This window comes from Athene cunicularia, unplaced genomic scaffold (assembly GCF_003259725.1).
Source record: "Athene cunicularia isolate RWA unplaced genomic scaffold, athCun1 SCF_3, whole genome shotgun sequence".
Classification (NCBI taxonomy): domain Eukaryota; kingdom Metazoa; phylum Chordata; class Aves; order Strigiformes; family Strigidae; genus Athene; species Athene cunicularia.
Genome location: NW_020799377.1, coordinates 529,190 through 552,769, shown reverse-complemented (window position 1 = coordinate 552,769; position 23,580 = coordinate 529,190). Strand labels below are relative to the sequence as shown.

The 23,580-nt window shown below is 45.6% G+C and overlaps 1 protein-coding gene across 1 annotated transcript in view; it reads right to left on the bottom strand.

Annotated features, from left to right (window-relative positions):
* Positions 1–730: 730 nt before the first annotated feature.
* The window catches only part of SFMBT2 (Scm like with four mbt domains 2), a 112,226-nt gene continuing 89,376 nt past the window's right edge, over positions 731–23,580 (bottom strand). Inside the window, exons 16-20 of the mRNA XM_026867362.1 lie at positions 14,750–14,925; positions 13,024–13,196; positions 10,595–10,843; positions 10,311–10,439; positions 731–8,237 (exon numbers count right to left, since the gene is read on the bottom strand). Of these exons, the coding sequence (XP_026723163.1) occupies positions 8,097–8,237; positions 10,311–10,439; positions 10,595–10,843; positions 13,024–13,196; positions 14,750–14,925 (868 nt within the window). The 3' untranslated portion in view covers positions 731–8,096. The remainder of the gene's footprint in view (positions 8,238–10,310; positions 10,440–10,594; positions 10,844–13,023; positions 13,197–14,749; positions 14,926–23,580) is intronic.

Genomic DNA, 23,580 nt, shown 5'->3' with positions numbered 1-23,580 from the left:
TGGGATGCTCTTGTGTCTCCTCACCCACCCACCATATTTTATTTTTTTTTCATGTTTTGCCATACTGCTGCTGGGAAGAATTTGCAGGCACATAAACCCAAACCCTGCAGCTTGGCATCTACGGAAGGTAGAGCCAGGGATGCTGTGTTTGCACCTCCCTGGAGGTTTGGGGGCTCAGTGAGGGCAAGACTGCGCTCCAGGAAGCTTGGGCACATTCATCGGGGCTGGGGCGTGCAGCACGCAGAGCACACAGATGTGGAGACACACCTCTGCTTGGTCAGGAACGTGCCCTGCCTGGAAGTCAGGCTGTTGTGTGTCCATTATGCTCTGAGGGATGCAACCGCAGCTATCGTCTATCTGTGCCCATCCACGCAGACTGGCTACTGCCTCAGGTTCACCCTCTTTTAGTATTAACCTAAATGAAGGCTTCACCTTCTCTAGTTGTCCTCCAAAGGCACTGAAGAGAGGCAGTTCCCTAGGGTGATTTGATTTTGGCCTGAAGTTTACTGCAGATGCTTCCCTCTACAGACAAAAAGGGAGCCTCCAGAGATGCCTCTGTACCTAACACTACAAATCCAGACTGGCCTGTCCTAAGAAGATGCACAAAGTCACTCAGGATGGAGATAACAAGCAGATGGCTTTCTCATCTCACCTCCTCAGGGATGAACCAAATACATCAAAACACAAGCCTCACTGCTCAGCCAAACAAAAAACAACCCGGAGAGAGAGATGATTTATTGTTACTTTATTAACAACGTGGCTTACAATTGTTTCAAGTAAAAAGGGAATTTTTTTCATCTGGAATAAAAATTAAAATATAACTCTGAATATAGATTTTCACTTATTTACATGAAAACATATATACAGAATAGAATCTTACAGCAAACTTAAACATGCCCTTTTCCCTGTGAAAATTAAAAACACCAGCATCGATTGATTTATATGTATATATATACACATACACACACACACACACACACACACATATATACATATATATACACACACACACACACACACACACACATATATATTTGTAACACACCAAAGGGATTATATACACAAAGTTTGAATCAAATCTTCAGTACAAACCGGAATGCAAAACAATTCAAAAGTTTTCCAATGTGCATCACCACGGATGGACTATAACTGCTGGCTGTAGAGCTAATTTCTCTTGTTCCACAAGAGACAGGAGGGTTTAAGTCTTTGCCTTGTCCTACCACGGTACGTAAGAAGACTCAGTTCCCTTCAAAGCCTGCACTTGACACTTCCACGTTTGCGGGACCATAGTGCAGCAAATGCCTGGCTGTACTTAACATCCCTGCCTGTGTACGTGAAACTGCCATGACGTTGTTCCCCAAGTGAGTGCTTTCTAGCAAGCAGGTCCCTCAAGGTGAAGGCTGCTGGAATAACTGCACATGTCAGCACATCCTGACCAGGTCTGGCAGAACAGGGATTGGGGAATTTAATGCACACATTTATAAGCAGATATAATGTCCATTATCTCCGGTGAGACTGGAGCAGCAACAGGCAGGTGGGGTAACTTGGGAGTGATCGTTTTTGTCCTGTCACATCGTAACACAAGAGTGTTTTGTAGACCCACAACCTGAACTCAGGGCAATGTCACCTTTTTCGATGGGCATGAGCTCAAATTTTAGCCCCTGACATTTCCTATGGAGGTCTGAAAGGTGCAAGAGGAGGTTCTTCAGTCGCCAAATCCAGAAGATGCCAGGAGCTGGGTACGAGGAAGAAAGCGTGATTTTTCCCTACTATCCAGCCAAGGAGCCTAGAGCCACTTGGGCCAAATCTCTGTATCTCCACTGGGAAAACAACGTATGAACCTTTCAGCATGGTAGCTCTGACTGGTACCTTTTGCTGCCTTTTTTTCCTTCCTCCCTATCCCCAGGTTAGCCCTTAAAGCACCTTTGCTGTGAAAAAGACTGAGAAGCCTTCAGGAATGATGCCCATGGACTGTAGCTGTGCTTCCCTGTTGTGAGAAGTCCTTCTCCACAAAGATATTTCAAGCCCAGAACTCCAACCTCTCTCCTTTCTCCGAAAGCCTCCCTCCCCTCTCCCACATCCTTGGCAGTCATCAAGACCAAGAATATCTGTAGGTAGGTAGTCACATGGCAACTGACCTGCTGCAAAAGGCTACTCGGGCTACATGACCTATTCAGCAATAGCATCACTGGAAACATCTGTCCCTCACCACTGAGCTGTGGGGAACATCTGCCCTTCAGGCTGTACAGATGGCTCCTTCAACAAGGTGTTGAAGCAAGATCTCCTCATCTCACCTGGCCTAACTGCCTGTCAACAGAACATCCCCACGCTCATCTGTAGTGTGACAACGGACAAAAATGTATTTCGAATGCAAAAATGTATTTTGCATGATGTTCCATGGGCCATTACAGAGGCTGGAGTTTTAAATCAGGAACATGAATTTTTTTTCAAGGTAAGAATTAACATGAAAGACTAAACCAAAAGAAAGGCCACGAGTATTTGAAACTATGACCCATGTTGGTTCTGTGCAGTTCACGTGTCTTCTTCTGCAAGGGAATTTCAGTGCATGGCACAAAAATCACTGCAAAACCACTCTTCTTCTGCAGGATGGCTGACATGTAAAGGCCTACGGGGCTGAAAAACTCTCATCTTGTGATGACTTGCTTGGATTCTAAATGCAGCCATTAAGATCATTTGCACTTCTTGCTGGAGTATTGTACCAAAGAATAAGAGTATTAATTATTTCTGCTTCTTTACTGTGAGCTCATGAGCACCTGAGGACACAGGACTTGTTAGGCCTGGCAGATTTCAACTGGATTTCTGCCTGCTAGGAGAAGAAGAGGTTTAAATTTTACGTTAATTAACTGCACACTTTTTGTCTTCTAAGTGATGTGGTGAAGATCTGGTCCCACAGCCCGCACATCCATGAGGGCCCTTCCACTAACCTTGGTTACTTCTGGATCAAATTCTGAGTAACTGATTCTGGGTCAGCTGATGTGATGAAGAGTATTATTGAGAGAAAAGCATACATGCACCCACATTTCAAAAGAATTTTTACATATATATACACACTGTATAAAACTTCTCCAAAACTCACATGATGGGGAAGGGGTTATTTGTTGAGTGTATCATCTGAGTTAAAAAATATACAGCCACAAGTAAAAAAAAAAAAGAAAGAAAATCCTAATGCTTAAGATGTTGCTGGTTACAGAAAGTATTTCCTGGAGCAGGGAATCAGCTCTGTAATCCCAAGCAATGGAAAATACAGCTTGACATATCTTAGCACCAAACTGGAGCCCTTGAGACTTATTTATCCACATATAATAAAGCTGGTTTTAATGGTGTTCAGTTGCAGCATGTTCTTCTCTTTTGGCACTTGAATTTGGAAATGGGAGGAACAGTCTGAGTTCATCATTTTCCAGACACACCGCAGCAGAAAAGCAAAAAAGTATTTGAAGTGCCCTGATGGCACCGAGTTTCTAAAACATTTGGGATGGCACTGCAGCTCTGCCAAATTCAGTTTTGTGCCCTGAAAAGCCCAAGGCAGGCTTTTCAGGTGACCAAAAGTTGATTATGACAGCCCAACAGTGTCTGGCCGGCCTTCAGAAAGCTGAGATGGTGTTTGTTCCACACCGCGTGACTGGGGACTGCAAAAGGTTGAACGTTAAAGCCAAGGAATGGTGACTTTCCAGTTTAAGGCAAATTAGCTGTTTACCCAGAGTGAAACATTAATGGGTTTTAGGTGTCTAACTTACTGAGAATCTTTGTAAATCCTAGCAGACAGTCAAATACCTCTGACAGCGTGGATCAGGCCATCTCAGCTAGGACGTGCATCTGCCAGATGCTTCACTAAGGACAGGGTGTGTAACCATTTGCCCTGATTTCAGTGGTTACTGAGGGCATCCTAGGGCATCTCCAGGAGGTTTTCTGCACCCTGTAGGATCAAACTATCAAGGGCTATTGCATATGGTTAACACCATGGAGCTGGAGACCTTGAAATCCTTCTGAGAGGCCATAATGCCTCTGAGAGGTAGAAAAAGCCACGTTTTGGTTGTCATGGTGTTGAGGGAAAAAAAAAAAAAAAAAAAAGAGTGTGGATGAGAGCTGTGGTTTTGAGCTGGAAAGGGAAGAAGAGCTCTGAAACCACAGACAGCATTTTTTCTCAAGGTGAGAGAGGAACATCCATGACAACAGGAGGAAGGCAGGACAACCACCAGGGAATCATGGACATTCCCCTATGTTAGCGCTTTAATCTAATTTCAGAGATGCGTGCTTTTGGCCTGTAGACTGGGAATTGGTTGATTCTGCCAAGGTAAGCGCTGAGGGGGTTGGGAAGGGAGCAGGGACCTGCCCATGGATCTGTTCAACCTGAATGCAAGCTCAAAGAAGCCAGCACAGATGAAGATGGGCAGGTACCACACACCCTCCAGCCCCCTGTTTTTTTCTCCAGAAATGCCCATCCTTAGTCCTATGCCTGAAGAGAGGCCAGTGGCAGGTGCCTGCACACCCTTCTTGTGAGAGCAAAGTGGTCTGTGTGAATATGCTGAATTCAGCATCCAAAAGCCCAAAAGCAAGAGCAGGGTTGCTCCTCAGCTCTTGGTTATGGTCTTGGATAATCATGAGCTCAGCACTTCACACAGGTGGCATTTTTGTAGCTGGTAGCACAATAAACTTCAGGCCTAGATGCCAAATACAGAACAGGGAGGGGAAAAGATGTGGTTTCACCAATGTCATCAGTGTATCTATGATGTTGCACCATCTCTGAATTTAATCCAGAACCAGGGCTGGACCAAAAAAAAAAAAAACTTCCAGTGGTTTATGCCTCTGCATTGCGAAGTAAAGTAATGTTTCACCCTAGCAAGATCAGGTTTCTGACATCTCCTTTGAGATGCATTACTCCAAAGCCTTACTAATGTTCCAGAATTGAAACAAAGTCCAAGCAAGAGTAAGTAGTTCCTTCTGATCTCTGCTCAAGCTCCAAGTGACAATCCAGGCATACTGTCCAGTTGAACTACACACTGTTTTCTACTTTCTTAAGAAACTGCCTAAGAAGTTCAGCTCCAGCTTTTCTGGAAGGCAATCAGTGCAACAGATAACTGTAGCCCAATCCCCTATTTCTTTCCAACCTACAGACTAGAAGAAATAACAAAGCATTTACCACCCAAGGTAATTTTAGGATATTATCCTCTCTGAAAGGACAGAGTGATAAATGAGACAAAAATTGAAAGACAAATGGTGAGGAGATAGAAACCTGAGAAAATGAAAGAGCCGGCGCAAGATAAAATTAAAACTCTTTTTTGTTGTTGTTGTTTTAATAGGTGAGTTTTAAATACGTTTTAACTTCCCTGAACAATCAGTAAGGACTCCCATGTGCTGGGCTCAATGCTTCACCCATCCCCTGCTTGGCCAACATCAGAGCTGGTTGCTCTCAGAGACTGCAGCTGTCTGCTCCCCAGCCGTGCCTCCGTGAGTACTTAGCTGCCGTAGGAATTATCTACAGTTACAAGGCTGATGGAGAAAACCGTGACGTTTTTGCAACATGTCCCAGGAAGTGTTAAATGTCTCTGACAAATCCCAGAAACTCCAAGAACATCAGAGCAGCAAAGGATGCTCAGGAGAAGGTGGATGTGGTAAGCAAAGGATCAGCGCTGGGATGCTGTTTAGCGAACAGCCATTCTGCTTTCCTTCCTCGAAACGTCCTCATACGCCAGTTCTCCTGACAGCAGTCTTTTGGGAGCTAGCTCCTGCTGACAGATGTTATACAAGCCACCGGAGGGACTGGGCTGAAGCAAGGAGGAGCTGGGAGAAGCACCCTCCCTCTCTCTCAGCTGTGCTCTCATTTTGCTGGGCACAATCCTTTTGTCTTCAGACACGAAACAAGGAGCAACATTTTTACGGGACTTTAAGAGGGATCCAAAGTAGTTATCAAACCAGCTGCATGGTCACAGTCCACTGCTACTGTCAGTAGGAAATCCAGTCAAAACCACAGTTTTTGTATGTCTGCACCACTACAGAACCCTATTGCTGGATTTCTGAGAAACAAAAGAAAACCATTTGATGCAGAGGTGACTACTTTTCCCTTCAGTTGATTAAAACTCGACCAACAAGATCGTCAGTACAAGACAAGAGCTGAGAAAAGATCCAGTCCTGCTGATCTCCCATGTAAGAAAATTACTGGTGAAGTCTCAGGAGTTGGCAGGATCTGGCCCAGCCTGCAGTGGTTGCACCCATCCCATTCCTCAGTGGCAAATCAGGAAACTCACTGAAAGACAGACTAGAAATTCCCCAGTGATGCATGGCAAACAGAGTCAGTACTTCTTGCGTAACACATGCTCTATGGCAGATTCTGATGTAGTCCAGAATATTTATTTCTGAGGTTTTCTCCCCTTAATCCAAAGAATTTAAGGAAGAAACTGCTGAAGGAGAAAGGAGCAGCCATAGCGTGCTGTTTAGTCTGTAGGTTCTTCTGGGCACACGGTGGTCAGCAGAATTACTGATCCATCACCATATGGTATGTGCTTGAGGGTGAGGGTTATCTGGCCATAAGCGATGGCTTCAGATTTAGGCCTAGAAATGACATTTCTTTTTGAAGAGGTCTTCACTGAGTGGGCTTTGGCATCACAGCATTCTAACAGAGCTGTGTACAATTTCCAAACAGTTCCCTGAGGCCAGAGAACAGGGGTCTGTTTATGATTTGAGAACAAAAGTCTGCCAAAGTCAGTGGTTTCCTATGAAATTGGGCTAAAACTCAGCATGAACCATTCAATTCAGTTTTTAAAGGAAGGATTCACTTGCACCTTGAAGTTAGAGCAAAATTCAGACTTGGTCCCAGTTCTTGCTTTTGGGAAAATTTTACATCATTTTGATGCTGCCAGCCTCTGCTGAGTTACAGCAAATTCAGGCTCAACACATGGGAACTAATGGGGTCATACATCCCTTCAAATGGGAAATACTTCTATAAACACAACTGAGGCAAACTCGAGGTGCCTGACCCCCTTTTTCACCCTCTCTGGTGCTTACACTGCTTGGCATGAAGCAAGCCCTCAGTTTCACTAGCCAGGGTGGCACTGGGACAAACTGGGGGCTGTATATAGACTGTGTTGGGCCAGATCCTCAGCTGGTCTAAAGCACCATGGTATATGCAGCTTGGAAAGATTGATGCTTTTTTTATTCCCACTTAGCGTTCATGAAGGTGCAAATGAAACCAGCATTCACTCAACAGTCTCATCATTACATCTGAATAGCCTTTTTGTTTTTACTCTGCGGGGCTCAAAGTCAGGTCTTTTAAGTGACTTGGATTTAAGAGCATGGGCTTGACTGGGAAAGCTTTCATGCATGCTCCTGTACAAGAAGGCAGTACTGTACAGCTCTGGGCACAGAGACATTCAGCTTATTGTGCCCAGCCAGCGCAGCTCAGGGTCTTGTTGCACCCCTGTCAGTTTGCTGCAGCTTTGTCTGATACCATACAGAGACCATCAGTTGAGTCCTCTTTCATAAATCACTCAAGAATAACAAACAGCGTATGACTGGTATAACACTTTTTTCCTTTTCTAAGACAGATGGGAGAAAAAAAGCCCATTGATCACTAAGATCAAATTTGCAGTAAACCCCAGGTAATGCTACAAATGATCACTTATATTTCAATATGAAAGAAGTGTGTCAGAGTTGGCTAAAAGAAATGTTCATGTCCAAAAATTGGCCTAGACAAACCACCATCATCTGGAAATGTCCATCCCTTCTCCTTGGGAATGTCTGCCATCGGTAGCTTTGTTTTAATGAATGACAAACCATCTGATCCGTGCTGGCCTTCACCACTGCGTAACGGGTTGGCGAGGCTCACAGGAGAAATGCCAGCAGTCTTTCAGTGTGCTTTACAAGTACAAAAAAATTAGTTCAATTTGTTGTTAGTTTTCGGTTGTGGGTTATTTTTTTCTTCCCTACAGATTCAATTCCCAGTGCTTCCAATTCCACGTGTTCTTGGAAAAGATAAGGGGTAGGGGGGAAAAAAAAAACCAAAACAAACAACCTTGAACAAGCTGCAATGTTAAAAAAGAGAGGGAACAAGAAGGAGAACAGAAAGAAATGGAGAAGTGCAGTCAGTTGGCGTATTGTGCATAGAAAGCAACTTTTACTCGCTCGATCTGGTGACACAGTTTGATGGCTGGACCAAGTTTCAGCTCCATGCATTCTTGCACTGTGGGCAGTGTCAGCAACAGAAGGGCTTGGCCATCGATGTCCTGGGGAAGAAAACAGACAGGGAAAATGGGTTTGTTTGTGGACTCCAGAGGGCAGAAAGCATACTAGGTCTGGAAAAGCAAGAAGTGAAGTTTGCCCCAAAAATTAAAGGTAGTTTTTTCCTCTGCCCTCTTCTCCCACTTTGATGCTGCCCATCTCCTTTCTTGGTGATACCTCATGCTTTTTCAAAAGTTGTCTAGTGTGTTTTCATAGGCTCTCGCCTTGCCCCCAGTTTGGAAAAAGCCTCCCAGCTGCTGAAATGCAGAATCACCTTCTACAGAAACTCTGCAGGGTCCACAGAGACCTGACTAGTCCCATTTTATGACTGAAGAACTGAAACAAGGGGGAGGCTGCAGGGAGCACACCAGGAGACACAGGAGGAAGATGAATGGAGAAACTGATGCGGGTCCCACATCAGTCAGACCTTTCTCCCACTTCTTTTGGCCCGTGACTTGTTCTGCAAAGATTTCTGTCTGCCTTGCTCCACGCCATGCCCCCTGGTCCACCCAGGACCTGCCCTGTTCCACTTCAGCTGTTGAACAACCAAGACCGAGGGGCCTGGACCACCCGGAGCCCTTGCACTCTCTAAAGTCCCAGAATCACAGAATGGTGTGAGCTGGAAGAGACCTCTGGAGATCACATCCCTCCCTCAGGCCTATCAAACTCCATCAACTAGCACCCCAGACAAAAGCCATTTTATTAGGGATTTCTGTTGGCTATTGTGCCAGTTAGGATCCTCTTCGTAATTAAGAGCTCAAGTCCTCTTTATTCTTTAATGGACTGAGAAGCAGACGAGCAGGCTACAAAAACTGCTTTTTACCCCTTAGGGAGAATCAGAGTCGAAGTGCAGAAAAGAACTGTAACTCACAGGCAACATAAAACTCCCCAGGCCGGCCCTGATTAGGCAGCATTAAACACGAGGAGGATTTGGACACCTTAAGCACTGCTTTGATCAGGACTGTCCACAGCTCAGGTTCTTCCTCCACTGAAGCTTGATGGCATGGCCCATTGCACCAGAGCTTCCTTGCAAATCACAAGGAAAAGCTCCGGTCATCTGTGTTCGATTAAAGTCCCCATAAAACTCTTTGGCAAAGGAGAGACAGGGTTGGCTTCCAAGCCCTGGCGTTATTCCAGGCTGATTAACAAACGGTCAGAGCACGCTGCAGCGCAGTGACTACAGCTATGGAGTGTTTCAGCCCTGCTCTAGACTCTCACTTCAACTTCTCCCAGTCAAAGCAGCTGTACTCGGGTACAGAGTTATTTGTGGTGAAGAATCAGAGACAGGTCAATGTGCAGTTGGCCATAGCACTGACTGCCATCAGCTATGCCCTAATAAACCACACTTGCTTCTTCCTAACTATGATTTCTTAGCGCTGCCCTTTACTTTGAGCAGCAGCTGTTACTCATTAGTCAAGGAATGGCTGTTTCTATCTAATTTTTACACGTTCACACTGACTTGAGATGAAGAGCATTGGATTCTGCCCCTGCAAACCTGTCTGCTTAACAGGGAGATGCTTAGCATCTCCTAAAATTAGGTCATCCAAGAGCCTGACTGCCAGATCTTCAGAGGGATGTAGATGGGAACTAGGTGTCTACATACTTGAAGCATCTAGGTGTTAAGTGACAAAATTCAGGCAGCTAGTTTTGGGTGCAAGCAGCACTTTTGTGCTTCCCAGGCCAGTATTTTAAAATAGGATGGAACCATGTGGCTACCAGACACAGCTTGCTAGGTACCAAATAACCACTACCTGTTGGTACGCTGAGGTGCCTGTGTGACACCAGGCTGGTGCTGTGGACATTGGCACGAACAAGGTCTAAACCTCCTGTTTTTTGCAAGCACTCCAGCTGGGGTGTTTCTAGTCTCTCTGAGGACGTGGCAAGGCTCTGATTCAGGTTTCCAAGGGTTTCTGTGCCTTGCCAAAATTTGTACTACAACTTGGCCTGAGGGGATCTCAAGTCTGATCATAATCTCTTTGTCAAAGCTAGCAAGGTGGTATGTGCTCCTCTTTTTTTTTGTGTGTGAGGTGAATAAGCACCACAGACACAAGGAGAAGAGTTAACATGAAGACCTCTACCTGCTCCTGAAATATTTTGGCAAGGGGTGCACAGTCGGTCAGTTTAATAAACCTCACAACATCAGTCACGGTCCACTCCAATGGGTTACTGTCCAGGATGAGCTTTTCTTCCTCTTCTTGCTTAATTTCCTAAGAAAAACAGAAAAGCTCTCATAAAGAAAACTACTTTGTGTGGAGAACCAGAGCAGGGATTCCCTCCCCAGATGAACAAGGGCTGTCACTGAAGGTTGATTTAGGAAGAAGACTGCTATTAACTGGGAGTGAAAACCTATGGACATACTCACTTCCTTGACTTGTGCACACTTCTCCGCCTCGCCATAGGAGTGGGGCTGTGGCCTCCGGCTCCGTCGGGCTCTCTCCGCAGGAGGAGGTCTGTCCGACTCAGTGCTGCTGCGCAGGGTGACCGCTCGCCGGGGCCTGGCGGAGGGGACCTCAGCAGAAGAGGTATCTGTCTGGTCATCCCGAAGCTCTGAGCTGGTTTCCTCGCTCCCCGTCTCATCCTCCATTGCGTCTGGCTCGTCATCTTCGCTCTCCTGCACAAGGAGAAACAGCATCCGGGCTTTGAGATTAATACAGCAGCAAATCGAAAGGCACTAGGTCAAACTGCACGCCCGTGCCCGTGCCAGTCCGGGGTAACATTTATTTTAACCGAGTTATCTCATTTTCATTACAGTGCTAAGTAGATTAGCCCTCAGTTTAGATTTGTTACGAAACGTAGAAGGAAAAAATACATGGAGGACAAATTAATTTTTGTTTCTAACAAAAGGTCAATGGCAATAACTCATCTGGCATGAAATGTTCCTCCTTTGGGCTTGCATCTCTAACCTTCTGGCACTGCAGATGTGCGTGAGAAAGGGAAATGGAAAATACTAAAAGGATAAAAGGAAACTCAGGTTGCTTGAGATGAAATAAACCCAGAAAATTTAAACATTCACCTTGCTTCAAGTTGTCATAGGTGTCACTGGTATTGAAAGGAAGGAAATTACACAATCACTGAATCACCTTGGTTGGAAAAGACCTTGAAGATCATCCAGTCCAACCATTAACCTAACACTGACAGTTCCCAACTACACCAGATCCCTCAGTGCTGGGTCAACCCGACTCTTAAACCCCTCCAGGGATGGGGACTCCACCACCTCCCTGGGCAGCCCATTCCAACGCCCAACAGCCCCTTCTGGAAAGAAATGCTTCCTAATATCCAGTCTAAACCTTCCCTGGCACAACTTGAGGCCATTCCCGCTTGTCCTATCGCTTGTTACTAAAGAGACTCATCCCCAGCTCTCTGCACCCTCCTTTCAGGGAGCTGTAGAGGGCGATGAGGTCTCCCCTCAGCCTCCTCTTCTCCAGACTAAACCCCCCCAGTTCCCTCAGGTGCTCCTTGTAAGACATTTCAGTGCCTTTCAAAAATATCGTGATGTACAAGTGCATACTTGTACTTAGTTTCTTAGCTGGAATTTCTGTAAAACTCGGACATAGGATTTCACCCAGATTTCCCTGCTTTCAGCCCAACACCTAACTGCTGAAGGTGAAGCACAGATTTCCACTTAAAGGATATTATACCAGATTCTTGTTATTTCTGTCACATAGCACTTGCAAGAACACACCAACTGATGGAAAAATGTGTATTTTCAAGTTTATATATACATAAGCGGCCCAAATGGCTTCGACAGCTTAGCTCTGATCAAAGTGTGAGCATGCATCCAAGCCATATGCTTAGGTCTTAAGCGAAAGAGCAATTTTAGACAAAGTTAGTTATAATGGCTGAAAGGCTGAAAAACTTGGCTAATGGGTGATTTAGGCTTAACATGAGTTTAAATTCCTTTGAAGCAGGTATAATCTAAGGAAATGAAGCAGAACTACATCTAAATGAGGACCAAGTCATGAAGATGCAAGCAATCAACTGAAAGCTGACTAAAATATCCCTCTCCAGCTCAAGTAGAGGGAATTTAAGTAAATCAGTTTTATTTCACATCACACAAAGCAGCAATCACTGGCACTCAGCTGAGGAAAGGAAACCACACATGAATTTTGTCATTACTATCATGGGAAAACCACCTGGGAACAGTCTGCTAAGTCTGCTTCAGGTTGTATTTGGACACGAAACTTTGCTGAAGTTGGGACCCTGTCATATCACATGGCATTCTGCAAAGATTGAGGCCTCAAATAACATATATTTAGGACAAAAATAATTTGCTTACTTTCTAAAGCTTCTAGAATGTCCATTGCTTCACGTTGTGAGCCAAAAATATGAATGGTTAATGAAAAAATGAAAGCCCTTGAAACCACAATGGCCAATGAGTAATTATTATTTATCATAAAACTTAAGAGATCCTAGATGTGGATTACAGACCTCCTTCAGTCTGCCAGATGCTGTGCAAAGCATCTAAGGGGCTCATCTGCCTGCCTACAGTCTTGTAAGGATGCAAAGGAAAACAAAGATAAACTATTAAGACAGCATGTTAGCTAGTGAGCGTTATGAAGGTGGGAGCAAAACTTCCATTTCCCAACTCTAGAATGGACAAGGGTAAAAGTCCCCGAAGTGTCCCAGTAAAACCAGTCTGACCTAAGAAGAACAGAGTAGCAAGGAGTGACTCAAACTGGAAAACTGAAGTGTTAAGGTTTGCTGTGAAATCCCTCAAAAGGAAGACACAGATGGGAGGACAAAAAAAAACACCACGGGGCTTTTGCTGATTTATCCCGGTGCAATACATACCTCTGCAGAGCCTGCAGCATTCAAATCAACAGCTGATGATCTCCTTTTCTTCTGCACAAAGATGGATTTCCGCCTTTTTCTACGTCTGGCTGGCTTGACATATCCACTTTTCATGTTGTTATTTTCTCCAATTGGTGGTTTAATGATTTTTTTCCTCTTCCCATAATAATAAGCTGGGGAAATGAAGCGAAATACCCATTAAAAACGTTAACCACCAAGAAGAAAACTTTGGCTTGCTTATTGCTACTGCTTCAGTACTGCACTCTAGGTGCACTTTTACGGGAAACTTGAAAATACATTGATTTGGAAAAAATGTCCAGTGTAAATATAAGATGTCATCTTGGACTAGCACAGAGTGTTACAGCTCTTTTGTATACATATTTATTGGTGATGAGTGAGGAGTTTAGAATTTAACCCTACAATATGTACTTAGGAAAAGCTTCCAGTAAGCCAAGCGGTGATTTGGAGGGAAAGAGGCCAGCATGCTTCAGATCCAACACCCTTCTGCTTGAGTTAAGAGTCCTGGATACACTTTCAGCTGCTAATGTTTTCAGCAGAGAGCGGAGAGGGCCAGCTATACTGAATTATGTATGTTTGTTCAACGCAGAAAGGAACAGGTTTTTATTACCTTCAACTATTTTGTGGCCTAAGTTGAAATGAAGGATGTGAGAGTCCTCTGACCTTACACTAGGTGCTGACATTAGATGCCTTCTGACATGCTCCAGAGCATCCTCTGGGGCTGACAGATACTCTGCCCTTCACCATCTGGGGTATCCTGGACAACTAAAATAGCACTTAGCACCCATGTCAGAGTTCATCACTGAACTGAGGCTTTCATGGAGTTTTGAGGGACAATTCCTCCAGCCACACACCACCAACAACTCTGAGATGAAACAATCTTAGCTGGAGCTCCCCTAGCTGTACTCCTCCAGCTCTACTCCTCATTTGCTACCAGTGGAAGAGTCTAGCTCATGTATAGACTTATATAAAACCCCATATTCAATGATCAGAATATCTCCCTGTGCCCATTTCTCTTTCTACTCTGGCATCAAAGAGAAGTTAATTGGTTTAAATCAAACTTATTGTTTCTTGGAACCTTAGAGGAAGAAGGACAGCACTCACATCCACTTTTCTGATACATTTAAGAGTCAATAATATCAGTAACATTGACAACAAAAAACTGTGGCACACATGCCTAACTTCAGCCTCCCTGAGTAGGCAGGAACATGTTTAAATATTAAACATCCTGAGCAAAGAGAGTCAGTTCTCCCAAACTCCTGCCAGAACTTCAGCATCGTGATACTGGCCTGTGCTGGTGAGTATGTCGGAAACTCTTCATGGAGCAGGACAGGATTCATCTCACCTAACAAAGCTGTCTCAGATGTAGCAGTTTAAATCTTAGCTGGTCACTGCTTGTTCCTTTTATGTGCTCCTTATATTAACTTTACATATGAAGAGAAGTCAAGACTTCCAAAAAGTGATGACTTTCAAACAGATATATTAGGATGGAGTGAGATGGGATATTTTTTTAGAGATGCCTCTTTCTCTGTACAGAACAGTAAGGGAGCTTATGGTGGCCCAGTCAGGATTAAGTAACTGCTCTCAGGTGAGATGAATCCTACTGAATATTAATGTATTACACAACTGTTCTTCACCACTAGATCATGCCGTCTCCCACTGCTCTGACTTCCAGCTAACAACAAGAAGCATTTTGGCCAATACTCACTGTACTTGGTTTTAGTATGAATAGAGCAGTTCTCTGGGCAGACTTCAGCCACCAGCACAGGACTGAACAAGTTGGGGCAGCACTCCAACTTTGCACAGACTCTTCTGCAGAAATCCGCTACCTGATCCGATGTCCGCACAATCTTAACAGTCGCCCTGTACGTCTTCCCTCTGTATCTAGAAAAGAGCACAACACCTCATGTCACCAATCAAGTGATGTCCTTCAATGCTGCAGCACAGACTCTCCTGTTAGGGAGAAACCTTCTCTAATCACTTTTGGAAGAGGATCTTTCTTGGCAAGGCAGGCAGGCAGAACAGGTCTACTAGTTTTAGTGGCTCCATTTCAAATGGACTTGAGGAAGGAAAGGCGGGGTGAGATGAATCAGAGGTGTGGACAAGATCTGGGAAAGAATGCATGTGCAGACTGGATATATCTCTAGATACAGCAAGAGGTGGAAAAATATCACAGCAGGCTTGGTGAGGATACTACACAGGACAGCAAGCCCATACTATGAACTGATGGAAAGTTTTGGGGAGAGGGATGTAGTCTTTCTTCAAATATTGACATGTGATGAGCAGCTTATATGCCTTGCAGAGACTTCTGGTCACCACCCTGTGTTTCAGCTGCACTGGAGACTGTCTCTATAAGTGCCAATACACTCCTGGGTCTTCTCCATGGCCACCCTTCTCAAGGCAGCTCTCGTATCACGTTCCATCTCACAACACGACCACAGTTTTATTGTGCCGACTGGTCACGGGGATGCACACACTGTATAGAAGTATCTAAGTGTCTGCCATACAGGGGCCAGATGACTTCACCGCTATGAGATGTGGGTAATACAATACAATACCCAAGGAACTAATCAGGAGTCTCTTGAGTTGTTTAATGGGGTTGCAGCAAAAGGCCCTAAAAACTGATTCCTACAGGGAATGCTTAGAGCAGAAATCTGCAATGAAAGTTTTGTCTTAAATTTGTTATCCATGTGCTACTAAAACATTTATTTCAGGGTTTTATATGAACTGTTTCTGAGCGATAAATGGCTGAGAAAGATACAGTTACATCCCTGCTGTAATACATTGTAGATATGAACTCTGAAAAACCAATTATCCCCATAATTTATTAAACAGCAGCACCAAGCTATTGTAAACAGGGAGATAAGGTTTTTAAAACATCTCTTGCACATCCTGAGGAATGCTACACAAGAGACAATCATGCAAACGCCTGGTGTTAAGGCATTATAAATGTGCTTAGAGGAGAGAAAAGTAACACACACAAAAGAAAACGAGGGAGAGGCAGTGAAAGAAAGATTACTGGATGAGAGGCAATGAAAGACAAAGATACAGTCGTCAGAAAAAATGAGACAAAGCATTTGTAAGTGCATTAAGATCCACAATTCCCCAGCAGGGAATCGGCTGCTGATAAGTCAGATATGGAAGAAGAAGAGGAGGAGAAGGCAAAACAAATAAGACGTGGCCGGAGACTTAAAATAGACAGCATGTGCCCAGACCCAATTCCCTCTCTCTGAATGTTTTACCCAGTTGTGCAAAGCAACTGAGAAACCGCCTTTTGCTGCTCTCCCTCCCAAATCCTCTTTCTGTGAACACTGGGGTATGGGAAAAGGGTTTGGAACTGTGGTACACAAAGTGTTTAGAGAGGGTTACCCAAATGAAACTTGGTCTGAGACCTGCCCAGTCCAACCATCCTCATGTTGTGGAAGACTTGATCTGAAGTATCACCTCAACACAAACCTCTTCCAGAACCTAAATGAGTGTTTCTGCAGGGCACCAGGCTCTGATACCCCACTTGGTGCACAACCAAGAACCCCAGGTCATGGTGACACACCTGGACTCCTATCAAAAGAACACATCCCACAGGCATTTAAATATATCTGCTTATAAACATTATATATTTCTTTTCAGTGTGTTTGAAAAGACTCCTGCCATTATTACTTCTCCAGGAGCCATTAGGTTTAGTGATGGCCTAGACCATTAGGTCAATAAGTTTGACTCCTGTGACAAGCTGCAGAATTTCACTGCATTACCTTCACCTGAACCCCGACAACTTTGGTTGGACTACAGCATCACTTCCAGAAAACCACCAGCTTCCCCTCAAGGGTCTCCACATTGGAAGAATGGCAGCAGGAGCACCTGTACCGATACCTCAGAAGCCTATGCCTCACTTTATCTCTGGATATTTCTGGATTTAACTTACATTTATTTGTCCTTGTTCTGACTTTCACCACTAGGATGAAACGGCTGCATCTGGTTTTGTTTCCCTGCAAAAGCACTGTAATCAAATTGCCTCTTGATCTTCTTCCTTATAAGCTGAGAAAGCTGCCTGATGGGTATTATTCAAGGATGGCTGACTTCTTCTAACTGTGTGCTTCTGATTGTGTTTGGCTGCTCAGAAAGGACCCACTGTACTAAAGTGCTTGGTGAAAGAAAAAGATGAAACTAGGAAAATGAACTACTGACTGATTTCACAGTTTGGTTTGAATGCAACACACACAGCAATTAACAGAATGGATGGCAAAATGGAGATCAACATGACTGCAGCAATCAGTTTCAATAACCCAAGGTGTTAGTACTGGCCACAGTAATATTTTTTACGTTATTTTTGCTCTGGTAACACCTCTTTCAACTGTAAACCAGGTTCTACTAATATTTTCCATATTCCTCACACGCTAAAAATTTTTAACACAAACACCACCAAATGTAATCTGAGCTGTTCTAGGACAGCCATGTGGAAAGAGTTCCTTTGGATATAATCAGAAAATCCTTTTCCATTAGCATCACTCAAAAATTTACCAACTACTGATACTCTTACTGATGTTTTCATACTAGGACTCCTATCTTCCCAACCACTTGTAAGCAGTAACCTGCATGCACAGCACGGCAGCACTGGCGACTTTAAAAATAGCGTGTCGAGCACAACATTTTCAGTTTTCATAGAAATCACTGTTCTTTTTAAAATGATTTTTCATCTGAAACCGAAGAAATCTTCCTTTTCTTTCCCCCTTTCTCTGCGCTCAGATCCCAAAAACTGGAGAAATGGTTATGGCTGAAACAACTCCCGTGCAGAACATACTGGGGTCTTTGCTAATCCATGAGCAAAAATATTAAGCTAATAGCACTTTGCTGGCGATATGATGTTTCTGTTGAAGCTTCCTTTGATGAAATAGATCAGAGGTTCATGAGAACAAAATTCCCTCTAGGAGCTCCAGTAAAGGACCATCATGTGATCACAGAATCACAGAATCATTCAGGTTGGAAAAGCCCCTTGGGATCATGGAGCCCAACCCTCAGCCCGACTCTACAAAGTTCTCCCCTACACCACATCCCCCACAGCTCATCCCAACGGCCCTGAAACCCCCCCAGGGATGAGGAATCCCCCCTCCCCGGGCAGCCTGTTCCACTCTGACCACTTTTGCTGGGAAACATTTTCTCCTCCTGCCCAGCCTGACCCTCCCCTGGGGCAGTTTCCAGCCATTCCCCCTTGTCCTGTCCCTGATCCCCTGGGAGCAGAGCCCAGCCCCAGCCTCTCTGCAATGTCCTGTCAGGAGCTGCAGAGAGGGATGAGGGCTCCCCTCAGCCTCCTCCTCCTCACCCTCAACACTCCCAGCTCCTTCCCTGGCTCCTCACAGGATTTATTCTCCAGCCCTTCCCCAGCCTCGTTGCCCTCCTCTGCCCTCACTCCAGCCCCTCCAGATCTCTCTGGGATTGAGGTGCCCAAGCCTGGACACAACCCTCCAGGTGTGGCCTCACCAGTGCCGAGCACAGGGGGACTGTCACCTCCCTGCTCCTGCTGCTCACACTATTTCTAACACAAGCCGGGATGCCGTTGGTTTCTTGCCCACCCGGGCACACTGCTGGCTCCTGTTCAGCTGCTTGTCCATGAGAACCCCCAGACCCTTCTCTCCCAGACAGCTCCAGCCACCCCTCCCCAAGCCTGTAGCCGTGCAGGGGGTTGTTGTGGCCCAAGGGCAGGACCTGGCACTTGTCCACGTGTCCTTTAGGTGATGACATGGAAAGTCTTGTGCTGAAGACACTTCAAACAGTAAGAACACTAAAACTACCCTCATATTCATGTGTCTTATCATAAGGATTCAGCCCACAGTTCTGACAATACTTGAGACTCGGTTGAACAACTCAGTCGCTAAGTGCCTCAGCTTCATTTTAGGGAACCAAAAATTCCTATCTGTTCTTTGGCAGTAAATTTCTGATTTGTCTTCTCAGCTTAAAGTCTGTCAAACCACAAGAAGTTATCTTCCTCCAAAGCTATTTAATCCTCCAGTGACATTTTCTACTCTTGAAAACAGGATAAAGAAAGGGCTCTGGAACTGTCCTGGTTGTAAGGACATGTCTTGTTAAGTCTCCTCCTGGCTATGGAAATAAAGGGTTTAAGTCATTCCACTGGTCCTAATGACTTTTCAGTATTTGGTGCAGAAGGCCATGTGGTCACACTAATTCACCCTTGCAGTGCCTCAAAAAGTATGTGGCAGAGCTGATGTGGAAGACAAACTAGATCGTATGAGCCATAGCTTTGTACTAGCCTTTGAGGAGCACTGTGCATAACTGGCTGCCACTTGGACTTCATATCACTGATTGCAACCCTTCGGGTTCATTTGTCCAGTCAACTTTCCACTCATCACACACACGTGCAAATCCACATCGTCACAGCCTGGCTATAAGGACACTATGAGAGGCTGTGCCAAAAGCCTTGCTAAAATCAACATAAATAACTTCCACTGTTTTTCCCTCAACCACCAAACCAGTTACCACATCAAGCACAACATGCCCTTTGTAAATCCATGCTGGTTCTTGGCAGTCACCTATTGGTCCTGCATGTTCTTGGAAATGGCTTCCAGGAGAATTTGCCTAATAACCTTCCAGGAATGACAGTTACTTGGATTCTCCTTCTTGCCCTTCTTATGAAGGGGTGTGATGTTTGACTTTTTCCAGGCATCAGGAAACTTCCAGTGCCAGAAATAGATGCCCAGAGCCTGGAGAAGGATCCCAGGCCAGCAGGAGAGCGCCTGAAGAGCAGCACAAAGGAATTCCAGCCCCTCCAGCCAGTCAGTCAGCTTCACTGGGGGCCCAGCTTAAATGCCTCTGTGCAAACGCACGCAGCATGGGGAATGAACAGGTGGAGTTAGAGCCGTGCACACACCTGCAGGGCTACAGTCTGGCCTCACAGAGAGTGGCGGGACGGCTCCTGTGACTGGAGTGTGGGAATGGAAGGATACAGGGTCTTTGGGAAGGACAGGCAGGGGCGCGAGGAGGGGGGGTCACCCTCTATGTCAGTGACCAGCGGGAGTGCAAGGAGCTCTGCCTGGGGATGGGTGAGGAGCCGGCCGAGAGCTCATGGGTCAGGATTAAAGGCAGGGCAGGGACAGGTGACATTACAGTGGGGGTCTGCTACAGGCCACCCGACCAGGAAGACCGAGCAGATGAGGCCCTCTGCAGACAGACGGGAGCAGCCTCACGTTCACAAGCCCTGGTCCTCACGGGGGACTTGAACCACCCCGGTGTCTGTTGGAGGCACAACACAGCAGGGCACAAGCAATCCAGGAGGTTCCTGGAGTGTGCTGATGATAACTTCTGCAAGTGACAGAGGAGTCAACGAGGAGAGGAGCTGTGCTGGACCTTGGTCTCACCAACAAGGGGCTGCCAGGGAGTGTGAAGCTCAAGGGCAGCCCTGGCTGCAGGGACCATGGAATGGTGAAGTTCAAGGTCCTTAGGGCAGAGAGGAGGGCACACAGCAAGGGCACTACCCTGGACTTCAGGAGAGCAGACTTTGGCCTCTTCAGGGATCTATTTCATAAAGTAGCATGGGATGAAGCCCTGGAGGGAAGAGGGGCCCAAGAAAGCTGGCTGATATTCAAGGATGACCTCCTCCAAGCTCATGAGCGATGCATCCCAACAAAGAGAAAGTCGGGCAAAAACTCTAGGCAGCCTGCATGGGTGAACAAGGAGCTCCTGGACAAACACAAAAAAGGAAGCCTACAGAGAGTGGAAGTAAGGACAGGTAGCCTGGGAGGAATATAGAGAATTTGTCTGAGCAGCCAAGGATCAGGTTGGGAAGGTCAAAGCCCTGACAGAATTAAATCTGGCCAGGAACATCAAGGGAAACAAGAAAATCTTCTATAGGTACATCTGTGATAAAAGGAAGACTAGAGAAAACGTGGTCCCTCTCTGGAGGGAATCAGCAGACCTGGTTACTCAGGATATGGAGAAGGCTGAGGTTGTCTACAACTTTTTTTTGCCTCAGTCTTCACCAGCAAGTGCTCCAGCCACACTGCCCAAAATGCAGAAGACAAAGGTGGGACTAGGAGAAGGAAGAATCCCCCACTGCAGGAGAAGATCAGGTTTGAGACCATCTGAGCAAGGAACCTGAAGGAGGACAAGTCCATGGGACCTGATGAGCTGAAATATTATAGCAAGTCCTGAGGGAACTGGAAGGTGTCCCTGCCCATGACAGGGGAGTTGGAACTACACGATCTTTAAGGTCCCTTCCAACCCAAACCATCCTGTGATTCTGTGACTCCCTAATAGTCTTCAGCTTTCAAACATGACACCAAGTGGCCTTGTAATGACATTGGTCGGTTCTCTTAAGCAAAGCTAGCTGCATCCCATCTGGTTCAAAGCAATGGTGTCTGTGATGGGGATTAATATTCCTAGAGATCAGCTACTGGCTTTGGGAAGTGCTCAAAATTCCATTTAATGAAGGAGTCCAGGAATACTCATCTTTCTTATTTTGATTAACTGGGTTTCACACAAGACCCAGAAGGTAACTCTCTGCACACACTGGTCCTGTTTATGTCCAAACTCCTGCAAAACTGGGTTAGTTCAAACACTCCACTTACAGCCCTTACCTATGAAAACCCTTAAAAAGCATGAAGTCCCTCAAGCACGTCATGTAAAATTGGGAAGCCAAATCTAAATGTAGGCACTGAATTTAAAGCATCAAAACCATAAGGGTTGAATGCCTACAGCTTCGGCTGGCCCTCACGGGAATTCAGAGGATCAGGCCTGACGTTTCTAACTCATCATCACCAATGAATCAGGTTTGACTATTTTCACAGAGAGCCAGCAGCACTGATGGGAAGCGACTGCCATCACGCATTGCAAACACATCTCTTTGGACAATCTAAATTGTTTATCTTCTTTGCAAGGCTAGTGTAATTGATTCTGCGCTGGTCACTCATGACAGCGGAATAAACTAAACGCAGGTTACCCTAGGACTGAGATAATGCATTCCTGGCAGTGCACGATCTGGCATTTGGGCCAGTGGGAAAAAGAGCCTTCTCTTCGCCTTTCTCCTCCCTCCCCATTGCTCTACCCTACCGCAGCCGTCACTGCAAACAAACAACAACATTGTCAAGATCCAAGGAGTTGTCAGTCTACATCAGAAGGAAGGCAGTGACACGACATGTCACATTACAGCACAGACACTCCAGCTGGCTGTAGAGCTGTCATCATTAGCAGCAAGACACCACTGGGAACTGGTGTAGCTGGAAGTTGGTCTAGACAGGCATTTGCTCATTACAGGTCTCTGTTTAAGATTCTGGAGCTCAACTGACTGTCATATACCTGATGCAAAGTGTCATGTGCTGTTTGTGCATCCCAGGGTATCTGATTTCATAGGCATGTTTTCTTTTCTGCTTCTGCACAGCCAAATGCAATTAAAACCCTGATATGCTTCTTGATGAAGTAACTCAAAGCAAACTCAGGAAGGAATAGAGAAGGAAGTCCTAGGGTAGTCAGACAGTTGTGGGGCATGTCAACCCTCTGTCGCCCACTCTTAAAAGTACTCAAACTACCCACAGGCAAGACAGAATGACCACTGAGCATCACTCTGTGAACAGAGCTCCAGCCCCAAGCCAGACAGCTACAGCAACAAGGTGCTGTCCAGGCCCATAGGCTCTGTCTCCTCAGGAGCCAAAGGACAACGCCACCCTGAATGAGAATACACTGCTATGCTCAGAAGTCACTCCAAAATTTGCTGTCCCAGCTCCGAGCCTGTAATAATCCATCCTGTGGCTTGATGAAGTTGAAAGATGCTGCTTGACTCACCGAAGAGCTGAGGTTGCTGCCTTCTGGGTCAGCCATCATACAGGAACACATACACAGCCTGTGACTGGCTGGCCAACATAAAATACAAAACCTCCTTGCTGGAAAGCAGTGGTATACTTTTATCTATCAGGCTATGTAGACATAAGGTATATCCCAGCAGGCTGGCTGCCCTGCTAAATAGATGGGAGGAGGAAGGAGACACAGGAATAAATGGGTAGAAACATCATGGGGGAAAGTAATGGAGACGGAGGTGCTCATTACAGTATGATTAGCACATCAGGTAACAGCGAGGGAGGATAAGCGATTGATGTGATACAGATGAGTGACAATCTCTAGCAGCCCATGTACTCATCACTGAGTTGGTCTTTCTGGTGTAAGTACACCCGGCGTCAGCAGGCTGCCTGGGGTTGCAGTGGATTGGGCTGTAGACAGAGCTGGCTATCAAGGACAAGGGCATCCCTGCACTTTATGGTCAGTTAAACGTTTTTCCGGCTGTCTCCCATTAGAAATAAGGATTGCAGCAGCCTCAAGGACTAGATATGGCTGCTTTTGCACAAGGCAGATCGCCACCCTCAAATGAGAAATCCCAACAAAGTCCTATTCTGGATACCGATCATAGGAAAACTGCCTGCAAGGTCAAATTCTTTGCAGGACAGGATATTAAGATGGCGCATTACGACTTGATTTCACAACTGCTAAGTACCTGCGGGAGTGCATTATCTGATGTTTTCTAGTACAGAGCGTGGGAGCCTGGAA